The sequence below is a fragment of the Lepidochelys kempii genome, chromosome 18 (assembly GCF_965140285.1).
Source record: "Lepidochelys kempii isolate rLepKem1 chromosome 18, rLepKem1.hap1, whole genome shotgun sequence".
Lineage (NCBI taxonomy): Eukaryota > Metazoa > Chordata > Testudines > Cheloniidae > Lepidochelys > Lepidochelys kempii.
This window is the reverse complement of record NC_136397.1, coordinates 18711014-18738934: the sequence shown is the minus strand read 5'-3', so window position 1 is coordinate 18738934 and position 27921 is coordinate 18711014. Positions and strand designations below refer to the sequence as shown.

At 43.6% G+C, this 27921-nt stretch overlaps 1 protein-coding gene across 3 annotated transcripts in view; it reads right to left on the bottom strand.

Moving 5' to 3' along the window:
* Nucleotides 1–9498: 9498 nt before the first annotated feature.
* Nucleotides 9499–27921, bottom strand: part of CALML6 (calmodulin like 6) — a 62119-nt gene continuing 43696 nt past the window's right edge. For 2 of the 3 annotated variants that reach the window (XM_073316732.1, XM_073316731.1), the window contains exons 3-6: nt 16507–16681; nt 16186–16330; nt 12934–13034; nt 9499–9874 (exon numbers count right to left, since the gene is read on the bottom strand). In XM_073316732.1, coding sequence (XP_073172833.1) covers nt 9828–9874; nt 12934–13034; nt 16186–16330; nt 16507–16630 — 417 coding nt within the window. In that variant the 5' untranslated portion in view covers nt 16631–16681 and the 3' untranslated portion in view covers nt 9499–9827. Of the gene's footprint in view, nt 9875–12933; nt 13035–16185; nt 16331–16506; nt 16682–24317; nt 24385–27921 lie in introns of those variants that run through there. The other variant, XM_073316730.1, reaches the window with a different exon arrangement.

The window sequence follows — 27921 nt, the reverse complement described above, 5'->3', positions numbered from 1 at the left end:
TGTCCCGTTTGCAAATTAATTCCAATTCAGCAATCTCTCTTTAGAGTTTACAACAAAAAAAACTTCAAAAATAATATTGCAACTTTTAGGTCTGTAATCGAGTGACCAGTTACTGTTTGCCATCTTGGCTGTGCCTGCACTGGTATTTCACCCCCAGTGTAACTTCCTGCTGTTAAGTAAAGTGACATCTGTGAAACCCTAAATGCTGTAGAGCTGTTAAAATGTTTTGGTTGTTTACTTAGTCAGTTTTGCCCTACCTCACATTTTTAAAATAATTAAATGGGGAAAGTCCAGTACAGCTGATTCCAAAAGGAGAGGGGAAAAATAGTACTGTGAATTACACCTAGCTCTTTCATCACACTTTTTATCAGTAGGTCTCAAAAACTTTTACTCATCTGGAAGATAAGGATACCACCACGTACCTCCCTTGTAAACTGATCTACAAGGACTTGTCCAAGGTCACCCAGCAGGCCAGGGACAGAGTTGAAAATCAACACAGGTCTCCTGAGTCCAAGGCTATTGTGCGTGACTACGTTGATAGAACAAGATTCTTAAACATCCTCCTTGCCAGCCAGTTGATTTTGAGACTCCTCAACAGGTTCCCGCAATGCTAAACCCTTCTCACTTGTGTTGACTAGTGATTTCCTAGCCAGCCTGGTAATTGGCCTGTGCAACTTGTCTTTTGCTCAGTGGATTAGTTTAGCAGGCTGGCCTGTCTGGGAAGTGTGGTCTAGCAAACAGAGCATTGGACTAGGAAGTCAGGGAACCTGGAGTGTATTACTGGCCTGCTGGGTGACATTGGGCAAGTCACTTCATCTTAGATCCTCCTTTCATTTTGATGGGAGTGAGGTGCCTAAAATACCTTTGAGGATCTGAGCTGCCATCTCCCTGTGCCTCAGTTTCCTCATCTGTAAAATGGGAATGATACTGACCTCTTTGTAAAGTGCTTTGAGCTCTACTGATGAAAAGTGTTAGATAAGAGCTAGGTATTATTAAAATAACAGCAGGTAGGGCTCACAGCCCAGTCTTATCTTCCCCAAGCTTGCCATCCTCTTTGGTGAGAGATCTTGCACAAGCAATCTCCAAGGTCTACACCCTCAAGCCGGGCAGCAGGCCCTTTCTGCAAATGATGTGCAGGAAGCTCCTGCTGGGGGTGCTAAATTAGCAACTTAAATATCATAACTGTGCTCTGATTAGGAAACTGGTGCTCTCTAGGGATTGCCCACATTTTTGCCAGTACAATGAGTATCATATCTTCCCTGCCAGTGCTAGCATATTTTGTACTGGAACTTGATACAGAATTCAGTGTTCATGCTCACTCTAACTTGCCAGTATGGTTTCTGACACGTAGTGCTATTTTTGCAGAAAGCTACATGAGTTCTGAAATGCTGCACAAGTTAATCCTGCCTCTTTCACAACCTATCTGCAACACAGCCTCCTCTATCTACAAAGACTCCTGCTGTTTCGCTTACATACATTCCCCTCTCAAACAGAGCTAACGTAATGATCCCAAACACTGCACTTTGCAATGATACTGTAGTTGACTTTCAGAGTTTTGCTGTTGTACAGAGTGATTCAATCTAATAGGATGCAGTTACCGGGAAACTCCTTACGTCAAAGCACTGAGATTTGAAACTAAGGGTATGTCTACACTACGAAATTAGGTCGAATTTATAGAAGTCGGTTTTTTTGAAATCGGTTTTATATATTCGAGTGTGTGTGTCCCCACAGAAAATGCTCTAAGTGCATTAACTCGGCGGAGCGCTTCCACAGTACCGAGGCAAGCGTCGACTTCTGGAGCGTTGCACTGTGGGTAGCTATCCCACAGTTCCCGCAGTCTCCGCTGCCCATTGGAATTCTGGGTTGATATCCCAATGCCTGATGGGGCTAAAACATTGTCGCGGGTGGTTCTGGGTACATATCGTCAGGACCCCGTTCCCACCCTCCCTCCCCCCGTGAAAGCAAGGGCAGACAATCATTTCGCGCCTTTTTTGTCTGCTGCCAGCCAAAGATGTAAAGGATCGATGGAGTGGGTCAGAACAAGACATAGACCAGATTTGTTTTGGACTCATTTTCCTCCTCCCCTGTCTAGATCACACTGCAGTCAGTCACAGAGAAGGCGCAGCGAGGTTAATCTAGCCATGTATCAATCAGAGGCCAGGCTAACCTCCTTGTTCCAATAACAACGATAACTTTGGTGCACCATTTCTTATTGGAACCCTCCGTGCAGTCCTGCCTGAAATACTCCTTGATGTACAGGCACACCCTTTGTTGATTTTAGCTCCCTGAAGCCAACCCTGTAAGCCGTGTCGTCAGTCGCCCCTCCCTCCGTCAGAGCAACGGCAGACAATCGTTCCGCGCCTTCTTTCTGTGCGGACACCATACCAAGGCAAGCATGGAGGCCGCTGAGCTCATTTTGGCAATTAGGAGCACATCAACCACCACACGCATTATCCAGCAGTATATGCAGCACCAGAACATGGCAACGCGATACCGGGCGAGGAGGCGACGTCAGCGCGGTCACGTGAGTGATCAGGACATGGACACAGATTTCTCTGAAAGCATGGGCCCTGCCAATGCATGCATCATGGTGCTAATGGGGCAGGTTCATGCTGTGGAACGCCGATTCTGGGCTCGGGAAACAAGCACAGACTGGTGGGACCGCATAGTGTTGCAGGTCTGGGACGATTCCCAGTGGCTGCGAAACTTTCGCATGCGTAAGGGCACTTTCATGGAACTTTGTGAATTGCTTTCCCCTGCCCTGAAGCGCATGAATACCAGGATGAGAGCAGCCCTCACAGTTGAGAAGCGAGTGGCGATAGCCCTGTGGAAGCTTGCAACGCCAGACAGCTACCGGTCAGTTGGGAATCAATTTGGAGTGGGCAAATCTACTGTGGGGGCTGCTGTGATGCAAGTAGCTCATGCAATCAAAGATCTGCTGATATCAAGGGTAGTGACCCTGGGAAATGTGCAGGTCATAGTGGATGGCTTTGCTGCAATGGGATTCCCTAACTGTGGTGGGGCTATAGACGGAACCCATATCCCTATCTTGGCACCAGAGCACCAAGCCGGCGAGTACATAAACCGCAAGGGGTACTTTTCGATAGTGCTGCAAGCTCTGGTGGATCACAAGGGACGTTTCACCAACATCAACATGGGATGGCCGGGAAAGGTGCATGACGCTCGCATCTTCAGGAACTCTGGTCTGTTTCAAAAGCTGCAGGAAGGGACTTTCTTCCCAGACCAGAAAATAACTGTTGGGGATGTTGAAATGCCTATATGTATCCTTGGGGACCCAGCCTACCCCTTAATGCCATGGCTCATGAAGCCGTACACAGGCAGCCTGGACAGTAGTCAGGAGCTGTTCAACTACAGGCTGAGCAAGTGCAGAATGGTGGTAGAATGTGCATTTGGACGTTTAAAGGCGCGCTGGCGCAGTTTACTGACTCGCTTAGACCTCAGCGAAACCAATATTCCCACTGTTATTACTGCTTGCTGTGTGCTCCACAATATCTGTGAGAGTAAGGGGGAGACGTTTATGGCGGGGTGGGAGATTGAGGCAAATCGCCTGGCTGCTGGTTACGCGCAGCCAGACACCAGGGCGGTTAGAAGAGCTCAGGAGGGCGCGGTATGCATCAGAGAAGCTTTGAAAACCAGTTTCATGACTGGCCAGGCTACAGTGTGAAAGTTCTGTTTGTTTCTCCTTGATGAAACCCCCCGCCCCTTGGTTCACTCTACTTCCCTGTAAGCTAACCACCCTCCCCTCCTCCCTTTAATCACCGCTTGCAGAGGCAATAAAGTCATTGCTGCTTCACAGTCATGCATTCGTTATTCATTCATCACACAAATAGGGGGATGACTACCAAGGTATCCCAGGAGGGGTGGTGGAGGAGGGAAGGAAAATGCCACACAGCACTTTAAGCACAGCACTTTAAAAGTTTACAACTTTAAAATTTATTGAATGACAGCCTTCTTTTTTTTTGGGCAATCCTCTGTTGTGGAGTCGCTGGTTGGCCGGAGGCCCCCCCACCGCGTTCTTGGGCGTCTGGGTGTGGAGGCTATGGAACTTGGGGAGGAGGGCGGTTGGTTACAGAGGGGCAGCAGTGGCAGTCTGTGCTCCAGCTGCCTTTGCTGCAGCTCAACCATACACTGGAGCATTCTGGTTTGGTCCTGCAGCAGCCTCAGCATTGAATCCTGCCTTCTCTCATCACGCTGCCGCCACATTTGAGCTTCAGCCCTGTCTTCTGCCCGCCACTTACTCTCTTCAGCCCTCCACCTCTCCTCCCGGTCATTTTGTGCTTTCCTGCACTCTGACATTATTTGCCTCCACGCATTCGTCTGTGCTCTGTCAGTGTGGGAGGACAGCATTAGCTCGGAGAACATTTCATCTCGAGTGCGTTTTTTTTTCTTTCTAAGCTTCACTAGCCTCTGGGAAGGAGAAGATCCTGTGATCATTGAAACACATCCAGCTGGTGGAGAAAAAAAAAGGGACAGCGGTATTTAAAAAGACACATTTTATAAAACAGTCGCTACACTCTTTCAGGGTAAACCTTGCTGTTAACATTACATACATAGCACATGTGCTTTCGTTACAAGGTCGCATTTTGCCTCCTCCCACCGCGTGACTACCCCCTCAACCCTCCCCCCTCCCCGTGGCTAACAGCGGGGAACATTTCTGTTCAGCCACAGGCAAACAGCACAGCAGGAATGTGTCCCTGAAGAAAAGCACCCTATTTCAACCAGGTGACCATGAATTATATCTCACTCTCCTGAGGATAACACAGAGAGAGAAAGAACGGATTTTGGTTGAATGCCAGCAAACATACACTGCAATGCTTTGTTCTACAGTGATTCCCGAGTATGTGTTACTGGCCTGGAGTGATAAAAGTGTCCTACCATGAAGGACGAAATAAGGCTGCCCTCCCCAGAAACCTTTTGCAAAGGCTTTAGGACTACATCTAGGAGAACCGCAAATGCCAGGGCAAAGTAATCCTTTCACATGCTTGCTTTTAAACCACGTATAGCATTTTAAAAGGTACACTCACCAGAGGTCCCTTCTCCGCCTGCTGGGTCCAGGAGGCAGCCTTGGGTGGGTTCGGGGGGTACTGGCTCCAGGTCTAGGGTGAGAAACAGTTCCTGGCTGTCGGGAAAATCGGTTTCTCCGCTTGCTTGCTGTGAGCTATCTACAACCTCCTCCTCCTCCTCATCTTCTTCGTCCCCAAAACCTGCTTCCGTATTGCCTCCATCTCCACTGAAGGAGTCAAACAACACAGCTGGGGTAGTGGTGGCTGAACCCCCTAAAATGGCATGCAGCTCATCATAGAAGCGGCATGTTTGGGGCTCTGACCCAGAGCGGCTGTTCGCCTCTCTGGTTTTCTGGTAGGCTTGCCTCAGCTCCTTCAGTTTCATGCGGCACTGCTTCGGGTCCCTGTTATGGCCTCTGTCCTTCATGCCCTGGGAGATTTTCACAAAGGTTTTGGCATTTCGAAAACTGGAACGGAGTTCTGATAGCACGGATTCCTCTCCCCAAACAGCGATCAGATCCCGTACCTCCCGTTCGGTCCATGCTGGAGCTCTTTTGCGATTCTGGGACTCCATCATGGTCACCTGTGCTGATGAGCTCTGCATGGTCACCTGCAGCTTGCCACGCTGGCCAAACAGGAAATGAGATTCAAAAGTTCGCGGTTCTTTTCCTGTCTACCTGGCCAGTGCATCTGAGTTGAGAGTGCTGTCCAGAGCGGTCAGAATGGAGCACTCAGGGATAGCTCCCGGAGGCCAATACCATCGAATTGTGTCCACAGTACCCCAAATTCGAGCTGGGAACGTCGATTTAAGCGCTAATCCACTTGTCAGGGGTGGAGTAAGGAAATCGATTTTAAGAGCCCTTTAAGTCGAAATAAAGGGCTTCACTGTGTGGACGGGTGCAGGTTTAAATCGATTTAACGCTGCTAAATTCGACCTAAAGTCCTAGTGTAGACCAGGGCTAAGTTAAGTACTGAGTAGAGCTGGTTTGACAATATCCCTCCCCTGCCCTCCAAATTTGGGGATTTTCAGGTTTTGTTTTTTTACAAACAAATTGGAAAATTTCAGAAGAGATGGAAATTTTCAGCACATTGGTTTGTTGAGGAAAATGGCCATTTTCCATCCAATTTTTCAAATGAAATTTTTTTACTCTCAGTACAGTTACTGGTTGTGTTTGTACTCTACTTGTATTCAGACAGCCCAAGCTAAAATTCTCAAAGTTCCGTACTGGGATTAGTGTAACACCTGATGGAGTCTCTGTGGTGTGTCTCTTTTGCCTATCCCAGAGTCCTGATGAGGTACATGGATATGATGAGATGGGCCCAGGACATTACATGATGAATTGCAATGTGCTAATTGTAATTCTGGTCATTGTGAAATTGTCCTAATTAAAACCAGATTTTAGTGTAAGGAGAGAGGGGGTATATCTCCCTCTTCCACCACTTGTTACTCACTTTGGCTTCTGTGGATCTGCCTCATAGAGATGTTGCAAGGATAAATACAGTAGTGACTGAGGGTGCTCAGGTTCTATGGGCATAGGCCATAGAACTGCCTGAGGTAGGGTACCTCAATACAAATAGGGCACCCTGCCCCACTGCTCCTCAAGACTGATTTGGAGGGTGGTGCTTTCAGGTGTATTAAGTCTCTACAGCCATTTGAGTCCCAGATATCACCGCTGAGACTTGCCAAAACAGGCTGGAGGTTTGTTGATATGGAGGCTACCACCTGGACTAAGGCCCTGATTCTGCAAAGCACTGTATGCAAATGAACCCCTGCACCTGACCAGAGACCTGCTGAAGGCTGTGGGACTCTGTGCAGATGCTGGGGGCCTGCTCACATTGTAGGACTGATGCCTACAGCTCACTGCTCAACTCATTTCACATTCTAGCTCCTATTCCCAGGTGATCAAGTGGGGAGTGCAGCTCCCCCTCCCCGCCACAGATCCCCCAGCCTCCTTGGCTGGCGAGGTGAGAGCTCTCCCTGCTTCTTCAATCTGCTGCCCATTGCCAAGGTACAAAGGGCTAGCCAGGCACTCCCTACCACCCCCCAGGACAACTTGTGCTTGTTTATGGTACGGACTGGCACCATCTGAATAATGAAACCATGTCAGGAACCCTCCCAACAACCCTGTGAAGTAGGCAAGTAAAATTATTCCCAAAAGAGCCAGTAGCCTGCATTGCATAGGAGGCTTTATTAGCAAACAAGTGCTGGGAAGTTACCACCACTGAAGGTTTGTGGCCATGATGGGAAGAAATATTAAACCTGCTCTCAATTATCTTATAATTGGTCTGGTGGGGAGGCTGGTGGTTTCCAGGAAGCTGGGGGATTTCCCCAAGGCAGCTTAGGGAAAGAATTACCCCCTGGTGAACTGTGCTTGTTCAAAATCAACATAAAGATAGATTTGAAAAAATATTTGCTTATTTTACTTAAGAGGTGAGTAAAGGGAGAGCCCTAGAGAGTTAAAAGGAAAGACCAAGCTAGTAAATAAAGATGAGATATTAGGAATCAAAGAGAGAGAGAGAGAGTCCTTCATGTTTGGACACAGGGTCTGTTCAGACTAGTAGTGATTGGGACAGGGAAAATTTCCTAAGGAGGGGAGATGACCATGGACTCTAGAGGAATGTTTCTGTGATTGCATTGCTGGAACAGAGTGAAGGCCTTTTGTTGCATAAGAAGAGCATATAGGTGCAAGAAATCTAGTGGTACCCTTAGCTGAGCATCAGATGGGTGCTGTGTGAGCTCTTCATGTTGTCTCAGAGCTGGTAGAAACAAGTAACATTTGCTCACTGACCAAAGCAAGTGTGGTGAGCTTGAGGAGTCATTTGAGGATGTGATTTGTGGCTGCTGGAGTAAGACAAGAACTGGTCTGGACAGTGTTTTGTGGATAAAAGCAAAGCCTCTTTGAAATCTATGAATATGTGTACTCTGCCTGCTTGAACTATCCTGTACTGGAGGGTTGTGTGCTATGGAAAATACTATGGACCCATTCATAATTACCCTAGGACAAGAAGGCCCCGATCCCTCACTGAGGCCTCTAGGCATTAGTGCAATGCAAATATATAATAGGCTAAAGAAGACTGTCAATCATATTTTCAATGATGTCTGAGCTTTGTAGATGCCAAAAAAAACCCCTCGCTGTTCAGGTCTCTGAATCAGCATGGAAAGAATGGTTTCTGAAAAGCCACTGGATTGTGTCACTTGCAAACTGAGCTCAGTTTTACTCCTGCCTGTGAGATAGCATTTGTTTAGGCGTGGTCTACATAAGAGAGTTGAGATTGTTTAACTTAAATCAGTTTAAAAATTGGACTCTCTTATTTTGGTTAAGAGTGGCTCATTGCTGTTTTAGCTTAATTTGATTCCCAATTTATTTAAGCTACACTGCAATAAATCTGGTTTAAATTGAACTAAGAGTGTCCGCACAGGGGTTTGCACTAGATTAACTAAATCAGTTTAAAATCACATCTTTAGTTAAACCATTGCAACATATATGTTCCTCAAATATAGTCCAAAACCACAACTGCTGCCTTTTGAGTGTTTGTCTTCAGGTGAATATCTTCACTTGACTACAGTACTTCATTTCAATAACCTCTTGATGCAGGAGGAAGAGTCCTAGTTCTTATGCAGAAATAAGCACTATGTTCAGTTCACAGGGTAGCACATGCTTTTGGCCAGAGATCCTATGAGCTTCCCCCTTCCTCCCCACCAGCAAGAGTTGAGCGTTGGGTCTTCTGAATTTAAAAAGCTTTATGGAGCAAGAGGGTACAGATAGGTTAGAAGAAATAACTTCTAGTTCATTCTAAAATATAGGGGCAAACAGCTGGATTTTCAAAGGTATTTGGTATCTAAAGTGGCAGATAGGCACCAAATGGATTTTCAAAAGTGCCATCTGCACCTTTAGGTGCCTAAATATTTTTGAAAATTTGGCCCACAATGAACAGTGCATGTGCCAGGACGGACCAATTCCCTAGTGCTTTCTCCTGACTTAATAGCTTGCTTTAACCCACTTGTACTCTGGAGCACAGACATGCAGTGTTACAAGGATTCCTTCTGCTTTCCCCAAGTCCAATGCCCTTCCCCTTATGTGCTATGCTCTTGGTTCAGAACCAGCTTGCAGCATTACAAACTTTTCCATCTGCTACCCAGCCCTGACTGCATCTCTTCACAGGTTTCCTCAATGTTTTTCCAAGCCCACTTGAAACACTGAATTATTGTGAGCTTGAAATTCAGTGCAATGTGACTCATGTTCTCATGCACTCCCTCAGGTAGCTTTATTTAGTCCGCCATGCAGAAGTGAAGTTTAGGCATTTCTAACCAAGGTGTGAACTCTTTTTGAGATGGATAAAAGTAGGTGTGGACCTGGGAGCAATTCTCAGTCCCAGGAATGATTTATGCAGGAGAAGTGAGAGTCCTGGCAAAGCACATGCATTCCTTTCCTAAGTACACTATGTTCCTTTCACAGGACTCTTTAAAGCCATATTGGAAAAACCTTCTTTATAAAGTTTATTAATAAACATAAATTATGGCTCTTGTACAATTTCCATGGCCCAAAACAGCTTCCTTGAATAACTGAATCTGTCCTGCAAGAGCTTCCATGCCTGCTGTGAGAGGAGTCTCTCAGCTGTGCTCTGGTCTGTAGCTTCCTCCTGCTGTGAATGCCAGGTGAAGTTCCTCAGACTTGGGTAGTGTGTGAGTGGTGTTCAGAGACATCTCCAGATCACGGCATCTTGAGAGGAATTGCAGCCCTTGCAGGTGAAGGTGTCTAGGAAGGATCTTTGTAACAAAGGATATGGTTCTTCTGCAGGACTCTACTGAACAAGCTTAAAGGATTCTCCAGTCATCATGGCCACAAACTCTGAGAGGGAGAGAACCATAGACAAGGCAGGATTTATTAGCCTCAACTTGTGCTGTTGGCACAAGCCATAGAGTGGGTTCATCACAGGTTGACAGGGCAAGGAGCACTGCAGGATACTTATATAACGCTCACTCAGCAAGATGGGCCTGACGCACCACAGGGACAGGAGTTGGATTCTTTTTGGCTAAATAGTGCTTTGTTCATTGAAATCTGAATTTCCAGAGGTTGGGATTTGCTCCAGAAGTTGAAGGGGATCCCCTCTTTTGTCACATCACATGCATCCTTGTTGCCCAGTTCTATGCTCAGACCACGGGGCAAATTCTCTGATGCAGCTCCACTGAAGTCACTAGGGTGATGACAGCAGAGAACAAGCCCTACCGGAATCTTTGCAAATGTAGTAGGTTTTTTAGTGTCATGACACAATCATTAGTTCAGAGCAAAGATGAAGGTCTCATCCAAAGGCCATTGGAGTCTATGGGAGTCTTTAAATTGCCTTGGGTAAATTTTTTTTAATTGGCTTTATTGGCTAAGTGCAGTGGGAGGGCTGCCTCTGATACTGTAATATTTTCCCTTCCAGTTAAAGAATGGCATGAGCAATTTCTTTTGCACATCTCACAAGAATCTCGCCTCCCTCTTTCAGTGGGAATTTGCCTGCTCAGCTCTCACCTGAAGAGAATTGTTAGTGTGAAACTGACAGAACCTTAGTTACATGGCACCTCAAATGAAATGCCGGAGCATTCAAAAATAAACCAGCAGCAATGCAGCCCCGATGGCTTCATTTTCACCCCTCTGGCTCTTTAGTGAGAAAATGGCTTGTGCCAAGCTGGTGCTGTCAGGCTGTCAAGGCAAGTTCTGCTATGCTGTAACAAACTTTGAGGACCTAATTAAGCTGTCAGCCATTGTTAGAGATAAGCCTCTCACCCCTGCTTTGCCTCTGCTTCTTCCAGACAAAGTGCTCCCCCAGCACTGGCAACATACATCTGTGATAAACAGGGAATTTCACATTGTGGCAAACGGAGGTGGAAACCGAACATGTCGACATAAAAAGCAGTTTGAGTTGGGCCTGAATTGCGCTCCTGCATCCGGACTTCCCCAAACCTTAGGGAAGTTCAGACCTGAATCCAAACTTTGCATATTGAGCCCTTCTGCTACCCCCCTTTTTCTTTTGTACATCCGTTTGTGTAGTTGAAGGGCCTCCTTCCCTACCTCCTTCTGCTCCACAATGGCCTGCTTGAGATGGTAGTGAACATACCAGAGATCCGGCAAGAAGACGTCGGAGTAGGAGGAGCAGGATGGCGGTTGTTAGGGCAGGGAGCAGGTGGTTATATTAAAGAGAGGAATGTGGTCCAATGATCTAAACACAGGGCTGAAAGCCAGGAACTCCTAAGCTCTAATCTTGGCTCACTTTCTGGCCTTGGGCACATCACTATGAAGGTATCTATAAAATGGAGGTAATTTGATGTTGGGATTAATTTATATTTGTAGAACTTCCCAAGGATGAAAAGGAATATAAACCCTCATGCTTAACAGCCCAAGCCAACCTCTAACTAATGAGAGGTTTGAGAAGGCACTCCCTCGATGGGCAGATTATTGAACTATGGGATTTCTCTAAAGCAGCTGGGGCCAGCCATTCACAGAAAGGATAATGGACAAGATGAACCACATGTCTGAGCTGGTGCAGCTGTACCTGTGTTTCTAAAGAGCTACCCAGTATAAGGACTCAGTATTATTAGGGCATATTCATTCATGAAACCAAATTTCTGTTCATCTTCTAATGAAGAACAGAGAAATATTAAATTTCTGAAAGCAATACTGTATTAATAAAAAGACAGTGTAGTGAGACATCCAAAATCTCTGTAACAAATCCAAAGTCTTTCCAGGAAGTCTGACTAATGTACCAATAATGGGTTGGTATTGTGATCTCTTTCTGCTGTATGCTTCTACTGCCTTCTGCTGAAAGGTCAGATAAAATGCATTGTGGTTGCATTAAACTCTACCACTTATTGACCAGTCTTTTAATGTCAATCCAAACCATGAACAGATATTATTCCAATGCTTTCCGATTGCATTGGGAATGGCAGCAGATTTCTTTGAAGATTGAAGGCACAGAAATTTTTTTGAGCAGGGGGTTGGACTAGATTACCTCCTGTGGTCCCTTCTAACCCTGATACTCTATGATTCTAAATAAAAAATGGTTTCACACAGACCATAAATGTCATATAGATAAATTATTTTGGAGGAGCAGATAAATCCTCTTGAATTCTGCTATATAAATCACATCGCTGACAAATGAATGTTCATGTACTTTAGTCCCCATTTTTCTTGTTACAGGAAGAACTACTTAACTGGAGAGTTTGGTTTCCTTAATCAATATTTTAAAGTTAATTTAGTGCTGGTGAAAGGTGCTAGATTATCAGTCCTGAAGTCACATCTATTTAGAACTCGCAACACACACAGAGGCCATACTTTTCAAGCATGACTAGTAATTTTGGAATCCTAGCTTGAAACGCCTTAAAGGAGCCTGATTTTCAGACAGTGCTGAACACCCGGCCTCTGAAAATCAAGCCCCTTTAACGTGTCTCAAGTTGGGTACCCAAAACTGAGGCAATCATAATCACTGGTCACTTTTTAAAAGTCTTGTTAAATCCACTTCACAAACATTCTCTAATTAACCTTCACAAACCCTCCTAAGAGATAAGAAAATATTTTCCTCACTTGGGTGGGCGAAGGAGGGAAGAGGAAGAGGGGGAGGGAGGGCCACACAAAGTCATGGGGATTCAGGCACAAAGAGGTTAAGTGAATTTCCCAAGGTCACAGAGGGAGTCGGTGTCAAAGCCAGCATTAGAACTCAGCCCTATGTCCTAGACAACACATCCCTCTCACAGTTGCATGACACTGTCTGTGTGGAATACACCCACCTAGTCAAAATGGGTGACTCCCGTGGGCAAAGCTTCTGAGTAAGGCAAGACGGATCCAAGACTGCTGACTACAGGCTATTCAGAATAATCTTCCCAGTGCACCTTTCATTTGCTAAAGAGTCTTGTGTATGGATACTATACCTTCATAATCAATTGTTCCATCTCCATCCTTATCAGCTTCTTTCATCATCAGTTCAGCCTCCTGTTCATTTAGTGGTTCTCCAGCATTCATCAGTACATACCTAAAAATACAGACCAAATCTGGCAATACTTTGCCCTTCATAGGTAAATTTCAAACCACTTTGCAAACATGAACTTCTTCCTGTCAACTCTCAAAGGTAGGTATTTAGGTGCATTTTACAAGTGGGGAAATTGAGGCATGGAGTGGATATGTCACTTGGCCAAGGTCAAACATAACCTAATTTTCAGAAGTTGTAAGCACCTACAACTCCAATTAAAGTGAATGGGAGCGGCAAGTGATCAGCACCTCTGAAAATCTCAGTCACAGCATATCAATGGTAAAACAAGTAATTAAACCCAGAAGTCCTGATTCCCAGTCCCCTACTTTAATCATTAGCCCACACTTATGGTGTACTCTGTTCATATTCTAATGGAAAACCTGCATAGAATTATGGCAATAAACATTCAAGTGACCACACACAGTATCACACAAGTGAGAGATGGTAAAGCCCTATTAAGTGATCTGGATTAAGATTGTTCCTCACAGTGTCTATTCTAGTGCATTGTCTATTTCCAACCCCAACACAAACAGAAACTTGAGATGTTGTGATCCCACTTAGTGAAGAAAAATAGTTCTTGAAATCTCGCCCATGAGTCTCAGAATTCTGATCCTAAATAAAGCCTGGACTGGCCAATCACAAACTCTCAGATACAGAATTAATCCTGTGTGTATCTGTAGACATGGGCATAGAACAGCTAACACCAGCTTTCAGCATGAAAGGAAACCTAATTCACCAAGGCATGATACTTCCATACAGATCTTTAGTCGATGTAAGAAAACACACATTTATCCAAGTGTCCCAGGGGCTGTTGCAGCTTTGTAAGGATTGTAGTATCTTGTACGTGTCAGGACACAAAAGCGTGCTGGATATTATTGCCCCGACCCATCTTGCTATGTTCTGCTTGCTGAGTTGTAATGCATACAGGCAATCATGCCTGCCATGTGCTTGGTGCGTAATTCAAAGTCAGGGAGTCAATTTCCATCATCAGAGCACATTGATGATCCACAGACCAAAGCAGTCAGAGAAGCTCACTGTCATGAAAAGAAAAGGAGTACTTGTGGCACCTTAGAGACTAACCAATTTATTTGAGCATAAGCTTTCGTGAGCTACAGCTCACTTCATCGGATGCATACTGTGGAAAATACAGAAGATGTTCTTATATATACAAACCATGAAAGATCTTCAAAGCAGTGTTCCTGTCCTTGGGGGAAAGGTGAGGGGAATAAGGGCACCAGTACTGTTCACTCTTGAGTTGAAATAATGTCAAGGTAATATTTAAAGTTTTTTTTCTTTTGTTGAAACATCATGTGAGTTGGGAAAATAGAAATCATTAGAACAGCACAGGCTGGGGCCTGAAGCCATTTCCCAAGGAGTTCAAGGCCAGATTTCCAAGTGGTCAGCACCCTCTTGGGGCCAGATTTTCAAAAGAACCCAGCACAAAAAATGCATCCAACCTGGTGAGAACTTTTGAAAATCTGACCTTTAGTGTGAAAATGAGAAACAACTGGGTGCTGAGCACTTTCTGGCCTTGTTGGCCAAGTCATTGATTGTCCTAGCTCTATGCCCATGAAAGGGTAGAACAGTCAGAACAATCTTGCTTTTCCAGCGGAATTATGGCTAATGTATTCATTTCCTTTTGAATGGCTAGCAATGAAGGTTTCTTTTAGGATTCTACAGGAGCCTGAAGCCTGCACTAGCTCTCTTGGAACTTACTGTCGCACAAACTGCATAGCTCCTCTGATTCTGCCAGCTTTGGTAGCTTGAAGCTTTGAGGCAAATCCCAGGCTTTTTAAATTAAAGAATGTTTGTTTTCTTTCCTTATCAAGGACAAGTTCTGAGGATGTTAAACAATCTGGAACCTTGTGTCTGAATGATAAACACAAACATTTCCAAGCTGCATGCCTCCTTTTTTACACATTTATGAACAGGAGCTTGATTAATGCTCATTAACCAGAGGAATATTTGCCTATGACATGACCTTGAGTTAGCTAAATGCATTAATCTTTTCCAGCCTAATAGACATCTTTTTCATATCCATATGGAAATCTAGGTTAATTTCAAAGTGAAGAGTAGAAACATTTGCTACTTTTATAAAGTGATCTTTTAATTTTTTTCATTTCTTTTTATCCTTTTTTTCTTTTATTGTTGCCTTTTTCTTTTGTTCTTACTGTGTTGGTAAATTCTTAGTTTTGTTTGTTGTTGATAATACAAAGAGCAAGAAACTCAGCTGGTGAAATCAGCATAGCTTCAATGGAGAGATGTCATTTTATGTCTTCTGAAGACATAGTCTAGAGACTGTTCATTCGTATTAGAGCTGAGCACATGACTTATTTGGCTAATTTCTTTTCACAAATTGTCTGCTAATGGCTTAAAGATTTTTCTTCGATATGCTAGTTATTTTAAATGATTAACAGAATAATTTCTGTGAATGATTCTTGGTTCCTAGTTTGCTCATTTACTATTCAATCTTTGAGATGTGTTGAATGGTTTGATCGGTCACATGGTATCTTTGTTTTATGTATGGTAGCTAAGGTTTCCAATATGATTTTACAATTTCAGAAAATAGTCTCTCCACATCTGACTTAAATTCACTATTTCTGCCAATATTCTTACCAGTAAACTTGTTTGCTAACATAGTCTCTGAAAGATAACAAAAAGTCATGCAAACATAGAATAAACATGTTAATCTAAAAATCTGAATGAAGATTCATGAGAATTTTTTCTTTTCATTATTCACCAGCTCTGATTGCTGTTTCAGTTGATCATGTGTTCTTTGGAATGTAACTTTCATAGATCTGTATGTCAGTGTAATTCAGACATATGGACCTTGATCTTTTGGAAACACTGAACATTCAAGGAAAAAATCCTGTCTGGAACATCTCAACTGGACAGTAAAATAGCATCAAGATAAATCCAATTTTCGGGGTCTAAATCCGTCAGTTTGTCAATCTGGAGTCCAGTGGCAAACTCAGATATTGACTGGGTGTTGAGATCCCAGTACCTGTTCTGCCTTTCCAAAGCTTCAGCATTCCTCTTCCTACTTTAAAGGCATGGTCTGTTCCTGACTTGTAATTCAATGGGAGTTGGGTATGTTCAGCATCATGCAGAATCAGGCCCATATTTTCATACCTTCAGGAAGTCTGCTACTTACTTGAGTGTATTCCAATCAATGTAGCCTTTGTGTTCCTTATCAAAGACCTTGAATGCTGCCCTCAGCTCTTCATCCTGGTTTTTAGCCTTTTCATGATAAATGCCCATCAAAACCAGAAAACTGTCGCAGTTGAAGGTGCCCTTATCTAAAAGAACAACAAAGCACTAGGGTACATTAACATGCTAGTCATTGAGAAGCAGTCTAGTTAGGGTCTATCCTGCCTTGTAGATTCCTCTTGTGAACCACAGAACCTGGGCAGCTCAACACACTGGTTTCAGGGTAGGAAATATAGTAAAAGATAGGACCGGAGGAGGTTCTTACTGTCTTTGTCCACCTCCTTTGCCATTGTCACCAGCTCTCTCTTGGTTGGGTTGATTCCCATCAAGCTCATAAGCTTCTCCAGTTCATCTGTTTTCACTAGCCCGTTGCCCTCTTCATCAAACATCTCGAAGACGCCTTTGTACTCTGTTATCTGCTCTGGTGTCAGTGTCTCAGCCTATGTGGAAAGGAATAAATCAAAAGGTCTGTGCCAGCTTCCAATAATTTTCTAGTTAGATGTGCTCAGTAATGTGCAGGAGGAAACACAACCAGCAGGGTCATCAGGCAAGGGGCTAAGCTAAAAGCACAGAACACAGAGTATGTGCAAGAGAGTAATCTAACTAATGTGATTCTTATGGTCTGCTATCTCATGAAGCACCAGTGACAGGAAAAATACATTATTCTATACATCATTTGAAAGCTGGGACTCTTGAAATGGTTACTAGTCCCTCAGACCAGCCAAAAATGTGGGCCATCAGAGACCATTTACCAAACAGGACAGCTTGCTTTCCAGTATACAAAGAATTTTCATGTTTCAGAGTAGCAGCCGCAGAGTAGTAGTCTGTATCCGCAAAAAGAAAAGGAGGACTTGTGGCACCTGAGAGACTAACAAATTTATTTGAGCATAAGCTTTCGTGAGCTACAGCTCACTTCATCAGATGCATCCAATGAAGTGAGCTGTAGCTCACGAAAGCTTATGCTCAAATAAATTTGTTAGTCTCTCAGGTGCCACAAGTCCTCCTTTTTTAAAGAATTTCATGCTACTCCACTCCTGAATCATGACCTAAGTGAGGAGTGGGAGTCTGAGTGCCAAGTGCTGTTAATGATTAGAACAGGGAATGGGGAGTGTTAGGATGGGGTTAAAGTTAGCTGGTCTTTTGAGAATAAGAACATGATTGATGGTCTTTTCTGCTGAGGCCAGCCTGGTAGCTGTAGGAGGTGTCTGGTAGCTGTCTACAAGGTGTTCAAGTATTTGTTTTTTAAATGGTAGCCCCAGAGTCTTCAAAGGAACCATGATGGGAGAAAGATCTGACATAGCTTTTAAAAGACTATTCTCTGACATACGTTACAGTAAGAGCTGCCCAGAGACCTGCGCTAAAAATTTGAAAATGAAGATCTCCCTGCCAACTAACAGAGTGGAGACTGGAGTCTCTGCTACAGATTTGTGGCATTTGATCAGTTCATGCATCCGGCTCCCCGGAGAAGTGTTGGGTCTATATTTAACTTGCTCATAGTTGACTGGGGGGGAAAGGGGAGGTAAGCAGGGAACACTTACTGAGTCTGCTCCTTCTCTCTCTTTACCATCCTCCCCCCCCCCACAGTACAGAGAGTTGTTTGTTCCACCCCCAGGCCAGTGGTACGGCAGACATGTTGTTATCCACAGAGCCTTGCTATCAGAATAGTACCTAGGGGGATATATAGATCCTCTCTAAAGGAAGGCTGGAAATTGGTCTTGCACCATATCCAGGGTGGTTCAGATGCAAGCTCCATTTGATCCAAACAGCCAGTGCTTTATTCCCTATCATAGTGAAGTACCCAAGGCCACTTCCCAAAGCCAGCACTGCATTCTCTATTACCCTGAAGTCCCTGGGATTAGTGCCCAGTCCCACATATTTCCCGACTGTATTGAATTTTTCTGATTCATGGTAGCCCACCTTCAGTCACTGCAACCAGCAAGCCATTTAAATAGTTTGTGGACCTAAAAGCAACACCATATCCTCCTCACTGACAGAGATTGTCAATTACAAGGTAATAAGCTTTCCACTTGCTATAGCAGCCCAGCCTGGGAAGTTATTTTTCTGAGTTCTGTGTAACAGAGAGGTTGAGTGAATGTTGTCTTGTTTCTCTAAAGTAGCTGGCCTCAGAGACGACAACATCCTGCCACCTACTCATAGTTAAAGACAGTATTACTATAGCTCAAAGGGTAGCAATTGGTGTGGTAGGTCACAGGTTCAAACCCTGCTGATGACCATGTTATGTAGCCATGGTCTATTGCATGACCCAGCAGATACCCTTCCTACTACATATCAGCCATATCAGATCAACTAGTGATCTGTCTCGTTTGTATCTCTAACAGTGGCCTCAATCAGATGCTTGAGAGGAAGGTGCTAGAGTCCTCTTAGTGAACAATAAAGAACAGGTGGTCCACAGGTGAAATTTCATCCTCATTCCCCTCAGTTGGAGGTTAACTTGTGCCCTGAAGCATAAGAATTAAATATCATTTAGATATGACCATCCTGGTTTGATATGTGATGTAACTGTTGTGTTCTTGTTATCCAGATAAATGGCTAATCTTCTTTTGACTCCTCCTAAGCTTCCTGCCTCAGGGATGTCTTGTGGCAGTGAATTCCACAGGGTGATTGTGATGTGTACCCCAAAAAAAGGGATTTCCTCTATCAGGTTTAAGTTTTTTGCCTCTCAATTTTATTGAAATTCCCTTGTTCTTGTACTGAGAGAGGGTGGATAGAAACCGTCTCACCAATTCACCTTTGCTATTCATTTCTTTTTGTACCTCTATCATGCCTACTTCTTTGTTAAGCACTGTATAAGAGCTAAGTATTATTAATTATTATTCATCTCCTCTCTAAACAGTCTTAGTCTGCATAGTCTCTGTTCACACGGACATCCTTCCAGGCCTCCCATTTCTATCACCCATCTCTGAAAGAAGAAGCAAAAGTGTTCTGTTTCTAGAGATAGTGTGAACAGAACTGAATTAGAAAATGGCATGGTGATATTTTAAGCATCTTCCATCCCATTCTTTAAACATTGTCACATTATGTTTGCTTTTTTAACTGCCACTGAGCAGCTGTTCTCAGCTGAGCTGCCAACAGTAAACCAACCAATTTATTTGAGCATAAGCTGTAGCTCACGAAAGCTTATGCTCAAATAAATTGGTTAGTCTCTAAGGTGCCACAAGTACTCCTTTTCTTTTTGCGAATACAGACTAACACGGCTGTTACTCTGAAACCAACAGTAAACCCAGATCTTTCTCCCTGAGTAGTTAGTTAATTTAAAAAACAGCAGTGTATATGGGTGGTTCAAATTATTCCTTATTACTTCATTTGTCAACATTAGAGCTTGTAGAAAAACAGAAAAAATTGTGAATTATTTTTAATTTTTTGTGTGAGAACTTTTGAATTAAAAGATAAAGAGCCTATAATATAAAGTCATTGAAAAGAGGAATTTTTCTGTCAAAAATTTTCATTAAAATTGGAATATTTTCAAGCAGCTCTAATCAACATTAAATTATCTAACCCCCCCAAAAAAACCCACAAAAAATGAGTAATTGTGGCACCTTAGAGACTAATAAATTTATTTGAGCATAAGCTTTCGTGGGCTAGAACCCACTTCATCGGCTTATGCTCAAATAAATTTGTTAGTCTTTAAGGTGCCACAAGGACTCCTCGTTCTTTTTGCTGATACAGACTAACATAGCTGCCCCTCTGAAACCTATTAAATTCTCTGTGCCATCATGCTGCGCATTTACCTAGTTTTGAGTTCTGATGATCCTGATGAGGTCATAGAACATGGGCAGGTAGGCATTTTGAACATTTTACCCACATGCTCATATGTTCTAGAAGACACAACAGCATACAAGTAAGAGTTGAAGTTTAAGGGGGAACCTGAGAGGTTATAAGGAAGATTTTGGAAGACAAGGTTACAGAGAGAGGCTATGAGGAAAATTTGCCAATAGCCAAAGTCTCAATTTCAAAAGCAATTTCAAAAGCCCACCTTGATTATCACTACAAAAGGTTTCTCCTCCCTCTTCCGCCCCCTTTCCCCCTCCCCCCCCCCCCCCGCTCTCCTGCTTAATAGCTCACCTTAAGTGATCACTCTGGTTACAGTGTGTATGGTAACACCCATTGTTTCATGTTCTCTATGTATAAAAATCTCCCCGCTGTATTTTCCACTGAATGCATCCAATGAAGTGAGCTGTAGCTCACGAAAGCTTATGCTCAAATAAATTTGTTAGTCTCTAAGGTGCCACAAGTACTCCTTTTCTTTTTAAAAGCAACTGAGGCACTCAGCCTAAATGCCATTGATTTTCCAATGGGACTTAGGCTCCTAACTGGTGAACTCACTTTTGAAAATGAGATGTAAGAGCTGAAATCACTTGAAAATTTTGCCCACGATAGCTGACCTGTTCTAACACACCTTTACATCCTAATCTAGACAAAGCCTGAATAGGTTTTAAACATGTTAGTGTCTGTCCAGAGTGGTAAATGCTTATACTGATCATTGAATGTTTCTGTCTCTGGTCTCCCACTGCAAACATCAACCTGGTAAGAGATTTAACTTGTCAAAACTGCTGGGGTGAAACTTCTAACCACTTTTATAGTGCTGCACAGTACATGACAGGACATAACCGACAAACAACAAATCCAGTGGGTGACACTAGAGGGCGGTGCTGCACTTTTTAGTGACTTGCATTGTTACAGCAGGTTTCAGAGTAACAGCCGTGTTAGTCTGTATTTGCAAAAAGAAAAGGAGTACTTGTGGCACCTTAGAGACTAACCAATTTATGAAAGCTCATGCTCAAATAAATTGGTTAGTCTCTAAGGTTCCACAAGTACTCCTTTTCTTATTGTTACAGCAATGATGAGAATGGGTTTGTGAACAATGAGAGCTGGAGTTTTGCCAAGGGGAAATGGCCGTGCTAAGGCCCAGTTTTGCAACCACCAAAAGTCCTCTGACTAGAGCGAGGCTGGTGCCTGTTTAAGGGGGTTGAGGGAGTAATAACAATTCCAGTCTGACTTCTGTTCCCCAGAATGTTTTCACTTTTACAACTCTTCCTGCTTGTAAGTCATCACCAGAACTTGCCTGGGGACTGATAGTCCCTAGCAGAGACAACATTTGAAGCAGAGTGACCCTGAAAAGCTACCATACCACATAAGGCCTCAGATCCAAATCTCAAATCCCAAAGGGCTGTTCAAAATCCATATCTGGATCCAGATCCAAATATTATTGCCTGCGCTCATCTGTGTTCGGGAGCTGTGTCAGCCTCACTCCTGGGCAGCTCTGCAAAGCCAGCCTAAAAGCAACTGCCACGGGTAGCAATCTGCCCTGCATTTCACCACAGAGCTTCAGTTTATAGCATTGCTCCCGTGGTCCAGAGTCCAGGGCAAGGAAGATCTCCCTGTATCCTCATTACCAAAGCACATCTTGGGGAAAGAGCTGATGACAGTGCAGGAAGTGAAAGAAGGAAATGTGGTTTCAGATAGAGTGGAGAAAAGGCACAGATTCAAAGCGTGGCTCCTGCATTCCTAGCAGGAGGGAAGTTAAAGTATTTTATTCTCTAAAGGGCCTCCCCTCCCCCTCTCTCTAATTGCTTGTTTTAGCTACTGAGGCTATGGCATCTTTTCCTATTTATGCTCTCTACTCTTCCCCTTCTCCCTGCTTCTTAAGTGTGAATTCCAATTTATCTACCACTGCTGGCATTGCCAAAGTCAGTCTCTCCCTAATGTTGCTGCTGTGTTCTGGCATTTTGGTAAAGAGTGAGTGGTTCTTTGTAATATGCAGGTTAATAGTCTGTAGAAAGTTTTGTAATTCTTCAAGATCAGAGGGACTAGAGTGGGGCTAAAGTTCTAATGATTATTATAAATAATGTGCAAAGTATCTGATTATTTTTCTGTGCATTTTTACTTATCTTTATGCCCCTCCAGATCTTCAACCCTATCCTGACCTAGCAGAGATTCTCAGGCGAACATACTGCAACAGACGTCAGTAAGAGCTTTGGGCGTGGCTAGCAAAGGCAGGATTAGGTTCTCAACATCCCCTGAACTTCAGTTCATATGGAAAGTTGCTTTAAGCAGCTTTCAAATTTCACCATATAGCTCCTGAGAGCTTGGGTGCTGCTCATCAATTTCTCATCTTCAGATGCTAGGATACAGGCAGTTGTTCACTGTTTAAATCCTCATTTAAAAGATTTTCCTCAACTCAGTAGTTTTGGAAACACTTCGTCCCACCAGGGAATAAGATTGTGAATGAGGGATTCGGGAATTCCACCTAAATTCCTGCAGCAAACAAGGAGCTCTCGTTCCACTGTGAAAATAATACTTTGTATTTGTCTAGCATCTCCGCTCTGACGAGATCAATGCACTTTATACCTGTCAGTTGATTTTCACAACCCCCACTGTAGATGTTAAAATATAGCAAAGTAAAGTGACCAAGGTCAAAAAGCAAGCCAGTGGCAGAGATGGAATTAACACTCAAATCTCTTGAAGCCTAGTCCTGTGCTCTAGCCATTAGCTGATGCTGCATCTCTTAATTCCCTAAATGCCCAGCATATCCTTAATGGCAGCAAGCAGCGTGATACCTCATAATCAGCCACCTGATTCACCTTGTATGGTACAGGGCAAGTCTGGAAAAATATGGGATTTCTGAACTCATGTAGGTTATTAATGTTTATGAATTTGGGCCCCAAATAGAGTCTTTTTAGCTGCCACCTTCCGTTCTCCTTGCCAGAAAGGGGATGTCAGATTTTCCATTATAAATCGCTATTTTCAGGCATTTGTAATTCAACTACTGAAGATAAACCAAAATAAAAAAGATACCTCCTATTTGAAAATAATATTAATTGTGGCATTAATTGACCAAAGCTGGGAATGTGCAATGGAGACTAATGTTCTGTCTCCAGCTCCTGCTCCACTTTCCTCTGATGAGGCAGAAACCCTAAAGTTGCATTGATCTCCTAGTTCTTGCCTTGTGTCCTGATGCTAACTGCATCTAGCCATCAGTCTGGATATTTGACTCTACAGTTCCTGAAATCTTTAACAGAGGAAAAGGCAGAGCAATGAGACCCAACAAAGAAACTGATAAGTTAGTGAAGCCACCCACCCAGCCATGGGGTTTTTTGAGTTTATTTTCGTGAGCTTAATTTAATGCGGTTATGATTGTTCATGATTTCAGTTACTATTTTCCCCACAACGGCTGGTTCCCTGGTTATTTGTTGCAGGGGGTGTTTGGAACTTATGGCTGATTTTCATTTAGGATCTGATTCTGTGCATTGCGGTCAATGAAACCAAGAGCAGATCCTTAATACAAAGGAACAATCCATTTGACATTTATGGTTTCACTTCTCCCAGCTGCGTATGGATGATCCTTAGTACTTTCCTCCTGTATTTTCAGTTCAACACAGGACGCTCCCTGCTTTCTATCAAAGTATTATGTAATATTGCTGTGTACTATTAAACAGCCACAATATTCCATCCCAGAGGTGGCTGCATTCAGCAATGAGTGAAGTGTTCTCTGTATTTGTACTGTTTTTATAGCCAGTTTTTAAAGTATTTTGAGATCTTTAGACAAGACACAGCATAAATGCCAGTAATTATTTATTAGAGCTATAGTCATCTAAACTCTGAATGTCTAAAACAGCATCCTTTCCTTTTGTGAAACATAGAGTACATGCTGAGTTGGTGTTAAATAACCTTTCAGAAAGCTCCAGGATCACCACATCTCCACTCATAAAGAATTAATCCTGCACGTTTTTCCTAGAAAATGCTTTAATTATTAAACACTTTTTTTAAAGTTTGCAAGAGAAATGAATTTAAATGGACATATTAAAAAATTCAAGAATTCTCTAATGAGGTAGTCATTCAAGATGAGGCAACTAACAAAATATGAGTCTAGTGTCTGTTAGAGCTGTTCAACATTGTTTTTATATCGTTTGTCTTAGAAAGGTCCATATTGTAATAGGTTTTCACATGAAGTCCTGAACAGGTTGTTTGAAAGGTGTTTAATCAATATCACAGGTCCACAGAAGAAATACTCCAATCATTACAGTCTAGGATAGCAAGGAAAGACAGTTCACTCACCATGTTTGCAGTGTCTAGGAAGGCTGCTCAGGATGTCAGTAACCTACCAGTAACAGTGTCTGCCCCAGATGGAAAGTGATCTCTCCCTTTTAGATCGTAGAAGAAGGTTAGGCCATCAGTCCCCAGGGAAAAATAGAGTCTTGGAAACCTTTTATGGCTTCAAGAGCTTAAGACAGGGAACCCTATTTTTGGAAGAATTTTATTTCTAACTACATCTGCTTAGAACATGAGTGAGACAGTCAGCTCACAGCCAAGATCCATTTTTAAGGATGGTTTTCTATTTACATTCTCCACCTTCCTGGGGGTGGTGGTATTCTAATAAGTGAAGATGGCAGTGTAACACATCAATAATCTATACCAGGCTGATAATCCAGCCTCTGTAACTGCAGACAAGTCACATGGGCTGAACCCTTTCCAAAGTGGCTACTGATTTGAAGTGTCTCCATTTCAGGGTGCCCAAATCAAGACATGGAGAACCTGATCAGCCAGGCCAGGGATCGGCAACCTTTGGCACGCGGCCCGTCAGGGAAATCCGTTGGTGGGCCGGGACGGTTTGTTTACCTGCAGCATCCGCAGGTTCAGCTGATCGCAGCTCCCACTGGCCGCAGTTCACTGCTCCAGGCCAGTGGGAGCTGTGGGAAGTGGCAGCCAGCACATCCCTCGGCCCACACTGCTTCCCACAGCCCCCATTGGCCTGGAACGGTGAACTGCAGCCAGTGGGAGCTGCGATTGGTCAAACGTGCAGATGCTGCAGGTAAACAAACCATCCCGGCCCGCCAGCGGTTTTCCCTGACGGGCTGCGTGCCAAAGGCTGCCGATCCCTGAACGAGGCCCTTTGGAATTGAACTGCAGGTGCAGGTGATGGGTGCTCAGTACTTCTGAAAATCAGACCCTGGTGTCCCCACCTGGGCACCCAAAATCAGTGGCCACTTTTGAAAAGTTTGGCCTGAACAACTTTGGTCTCAGTGTTCCCATCTAAAAAAAATAGGAAGAATTTATTTACCTACTTTATAGTGATGAAAGCAAAATTCATATGAAGCTTACCTAATGTTTGTAAAGTGCTTAGAGATCATCAGCTGAAAGGTGCTGAGTTTATTTTAGTGAGTGCAAAGTTTTATTTATTGTCCTGATGAGGAAGAGAAATCCAATTCTCACTGAATGTGGGGATCATACAACTGTACAGCACAGTGCTTAAGCGTGGCAGTGGCCATTCCATGATATAACATGTACTGATCTTGATTATGTGGACAAGACCAAAATATGTTACCACCATGTTAAGGAACTGCGGCTAGTCCTGGTGAAGACCAGAAATTACAGGACCTGAAGAGTTATCTAGGCTTCAAAGAGACCCATTACTGAGAATGGCGGTCAGCAAGAGAAATGGCGGTCAGCAAATGTAAGTACTTAGAAGCCACTGCAGTCTTGTCCACACTAGGGGTCTCACTAAGCCAATATTTTTTCCTAAAATTCTCTAGTGTAAACGCAGCCTTAGAAACCCTCCAATGTAAAACTGTAGAGAAATGCAACAGAGTATCAATATTCACAGCTTTCTTAGAATTGATTGGAGACAACGCTTTGGATTTTTTTAATTATTATTATTATTTGGGGCGGGGGCTAGCTAGTTGGTTTACAGATATTTACAGATTACAATATTTATAGATTTTTGGTAGCTTCAATCTGAACCCTAAGCCCTTTGGCAGCATCCCTTTAACCTGAGTACATGCATTGCACTGTGTGTGTGTAGCACGTTTTCCTTTTGAACCTTTGCCCACATGCTATAGATTCCTACTCATATGTTAAATAATTCCCAGCAAAAATTGTGCACTGCCCAGAGGCTCTTCCTTCATGAGGAGGGGATTAGAAACTCCAGTTCCATTTGATGAGTGAAGATTAGATGGATTAAAAAGCTAGTGCCTTTGGGTGTGGAGGGAAGGAAAAGTCACACCACTGAAGAAAAAAATAGACAAGAGAAAAGATTGACTTTCCCTTTTCTCTTTGGGAACAGGAGGAATGAGCCAATGGGAAGATCTAAAGACACAATGCAAGGAGTCTGGGCGATTAAATACAATGCCGCATTGTCAGTGTCTACTTGCACATTATGGGCTCTATAGCCAATGAATACCCAAATGGATTTAAGACAGAAAGATGCATAGCAAGTGCATCAACTGAAATAATAAACCTCTTGGGATGATGGTCTCTTTGTGCTATGAATTCAAACGGGAGAAAAGGAAGCGAAATAAATGGCAGGGCCTGAGGACATGAGGTTGGGAAAGCAGTAGCATTAATGGGACTATTAAACATAATGTTTTCATAATCTTATGACCAGAAATAAAAATAGTTCAACCAACAGGACATTGCTTTATGGCTCTTGGACCTTGTTCTTCTCCAATACAAGGAAAGGACTTTATTGTTTCAATGAAAGAAAGCCAGGGATGCTTTCAGACTTAGCTGATTTTTCTTTTTTAAATGGCCATGAATCTGGTTTAATTGTATTTGGCCAGAGCAATTTGAACCCTGAGAAATGAGGAGGAGAAAGCTAGCTGGCTGGCTCTATGCCTAGGATGGATTGTGTTAGAGATGGGCCCAAGGCACTCATTTCTGATTAGGCTCTGATTGATCCAGATGTTCTGACTGGACTTCTGTTCAGACACTTTTATCATTTGTAGCTCCTGTGCATGCACAAGAGATGTGTCTCTAGACCAACTATTTTACAAAATGAACATTACCAGCCCACATGTTGGGAGTTTCAGCAGAAAAGCCAAGGATAAAATGTGCTATACAAAACTCACCTTTCACCTCTAAGGGTCCATCTATGCTACGAAAATCAGCCATTAGTTCTGCGCTGTTGGCGCCGGCAGTATTGGAACCCCTCGTGCAGACAGGTTGCTGGCGGTTGCTAGACTCTTAACCGCCATGTTGTTTTCACTGCTTGAGCTAGGTCTTACAGATATAGTGTTTTAAGTGCCAGCAGCCCCTCTGCACTAGGCCTATGCGGGAGCTGTATTGGTGTTAGCAATGGTGGGGCATTTTTGGCAAGACCATGGAGACCACATTCCACCTGGTCTCTATCATGCTTTCTGGAAGGGTGCTGGAACTGGTTAACTCCCTGCAGCACTGGTGTGGGAACTGGTTTTACTTCCTAATGCAGCCCACCCTAAAAGGGTGCCCTCCAAGTCAAGCGAGGTGTCTGCTGCTGCCTATCTTGTGCTGCTATGTGTTTAGGATGTCTCAGTCAGGATCAGGGCATGTGGAGTTAATGCTGTGCAAACACCCATGAAGACGCAGTCTGAGCCCTGCAGAGTTTACACTCTGACAGAACACAATGTCTGTGTGTGGAAGGAGGCGGGAGGGAGGAAGAGGAGATGTAGTGTGGGCCAGTGGGTAGGGCACTCCACTGGGACTCACACCCTCTGGCTTGTATTCCTGGCTCTGCCACTGACCTGCTGGCTGACCTTGGACAAGTCGCTTCCTCTCTCTCTCTGTGCCTTGATTTCTCCTCCCATCCTGTCTCATCTGTTTCACGAGTCTGAGGCAGTGGAATCCCTTACTCTGTGTTTGTATAGCACCTACCATAATGGGGCTCTGGTCTCAGTTGAGGCTTCTA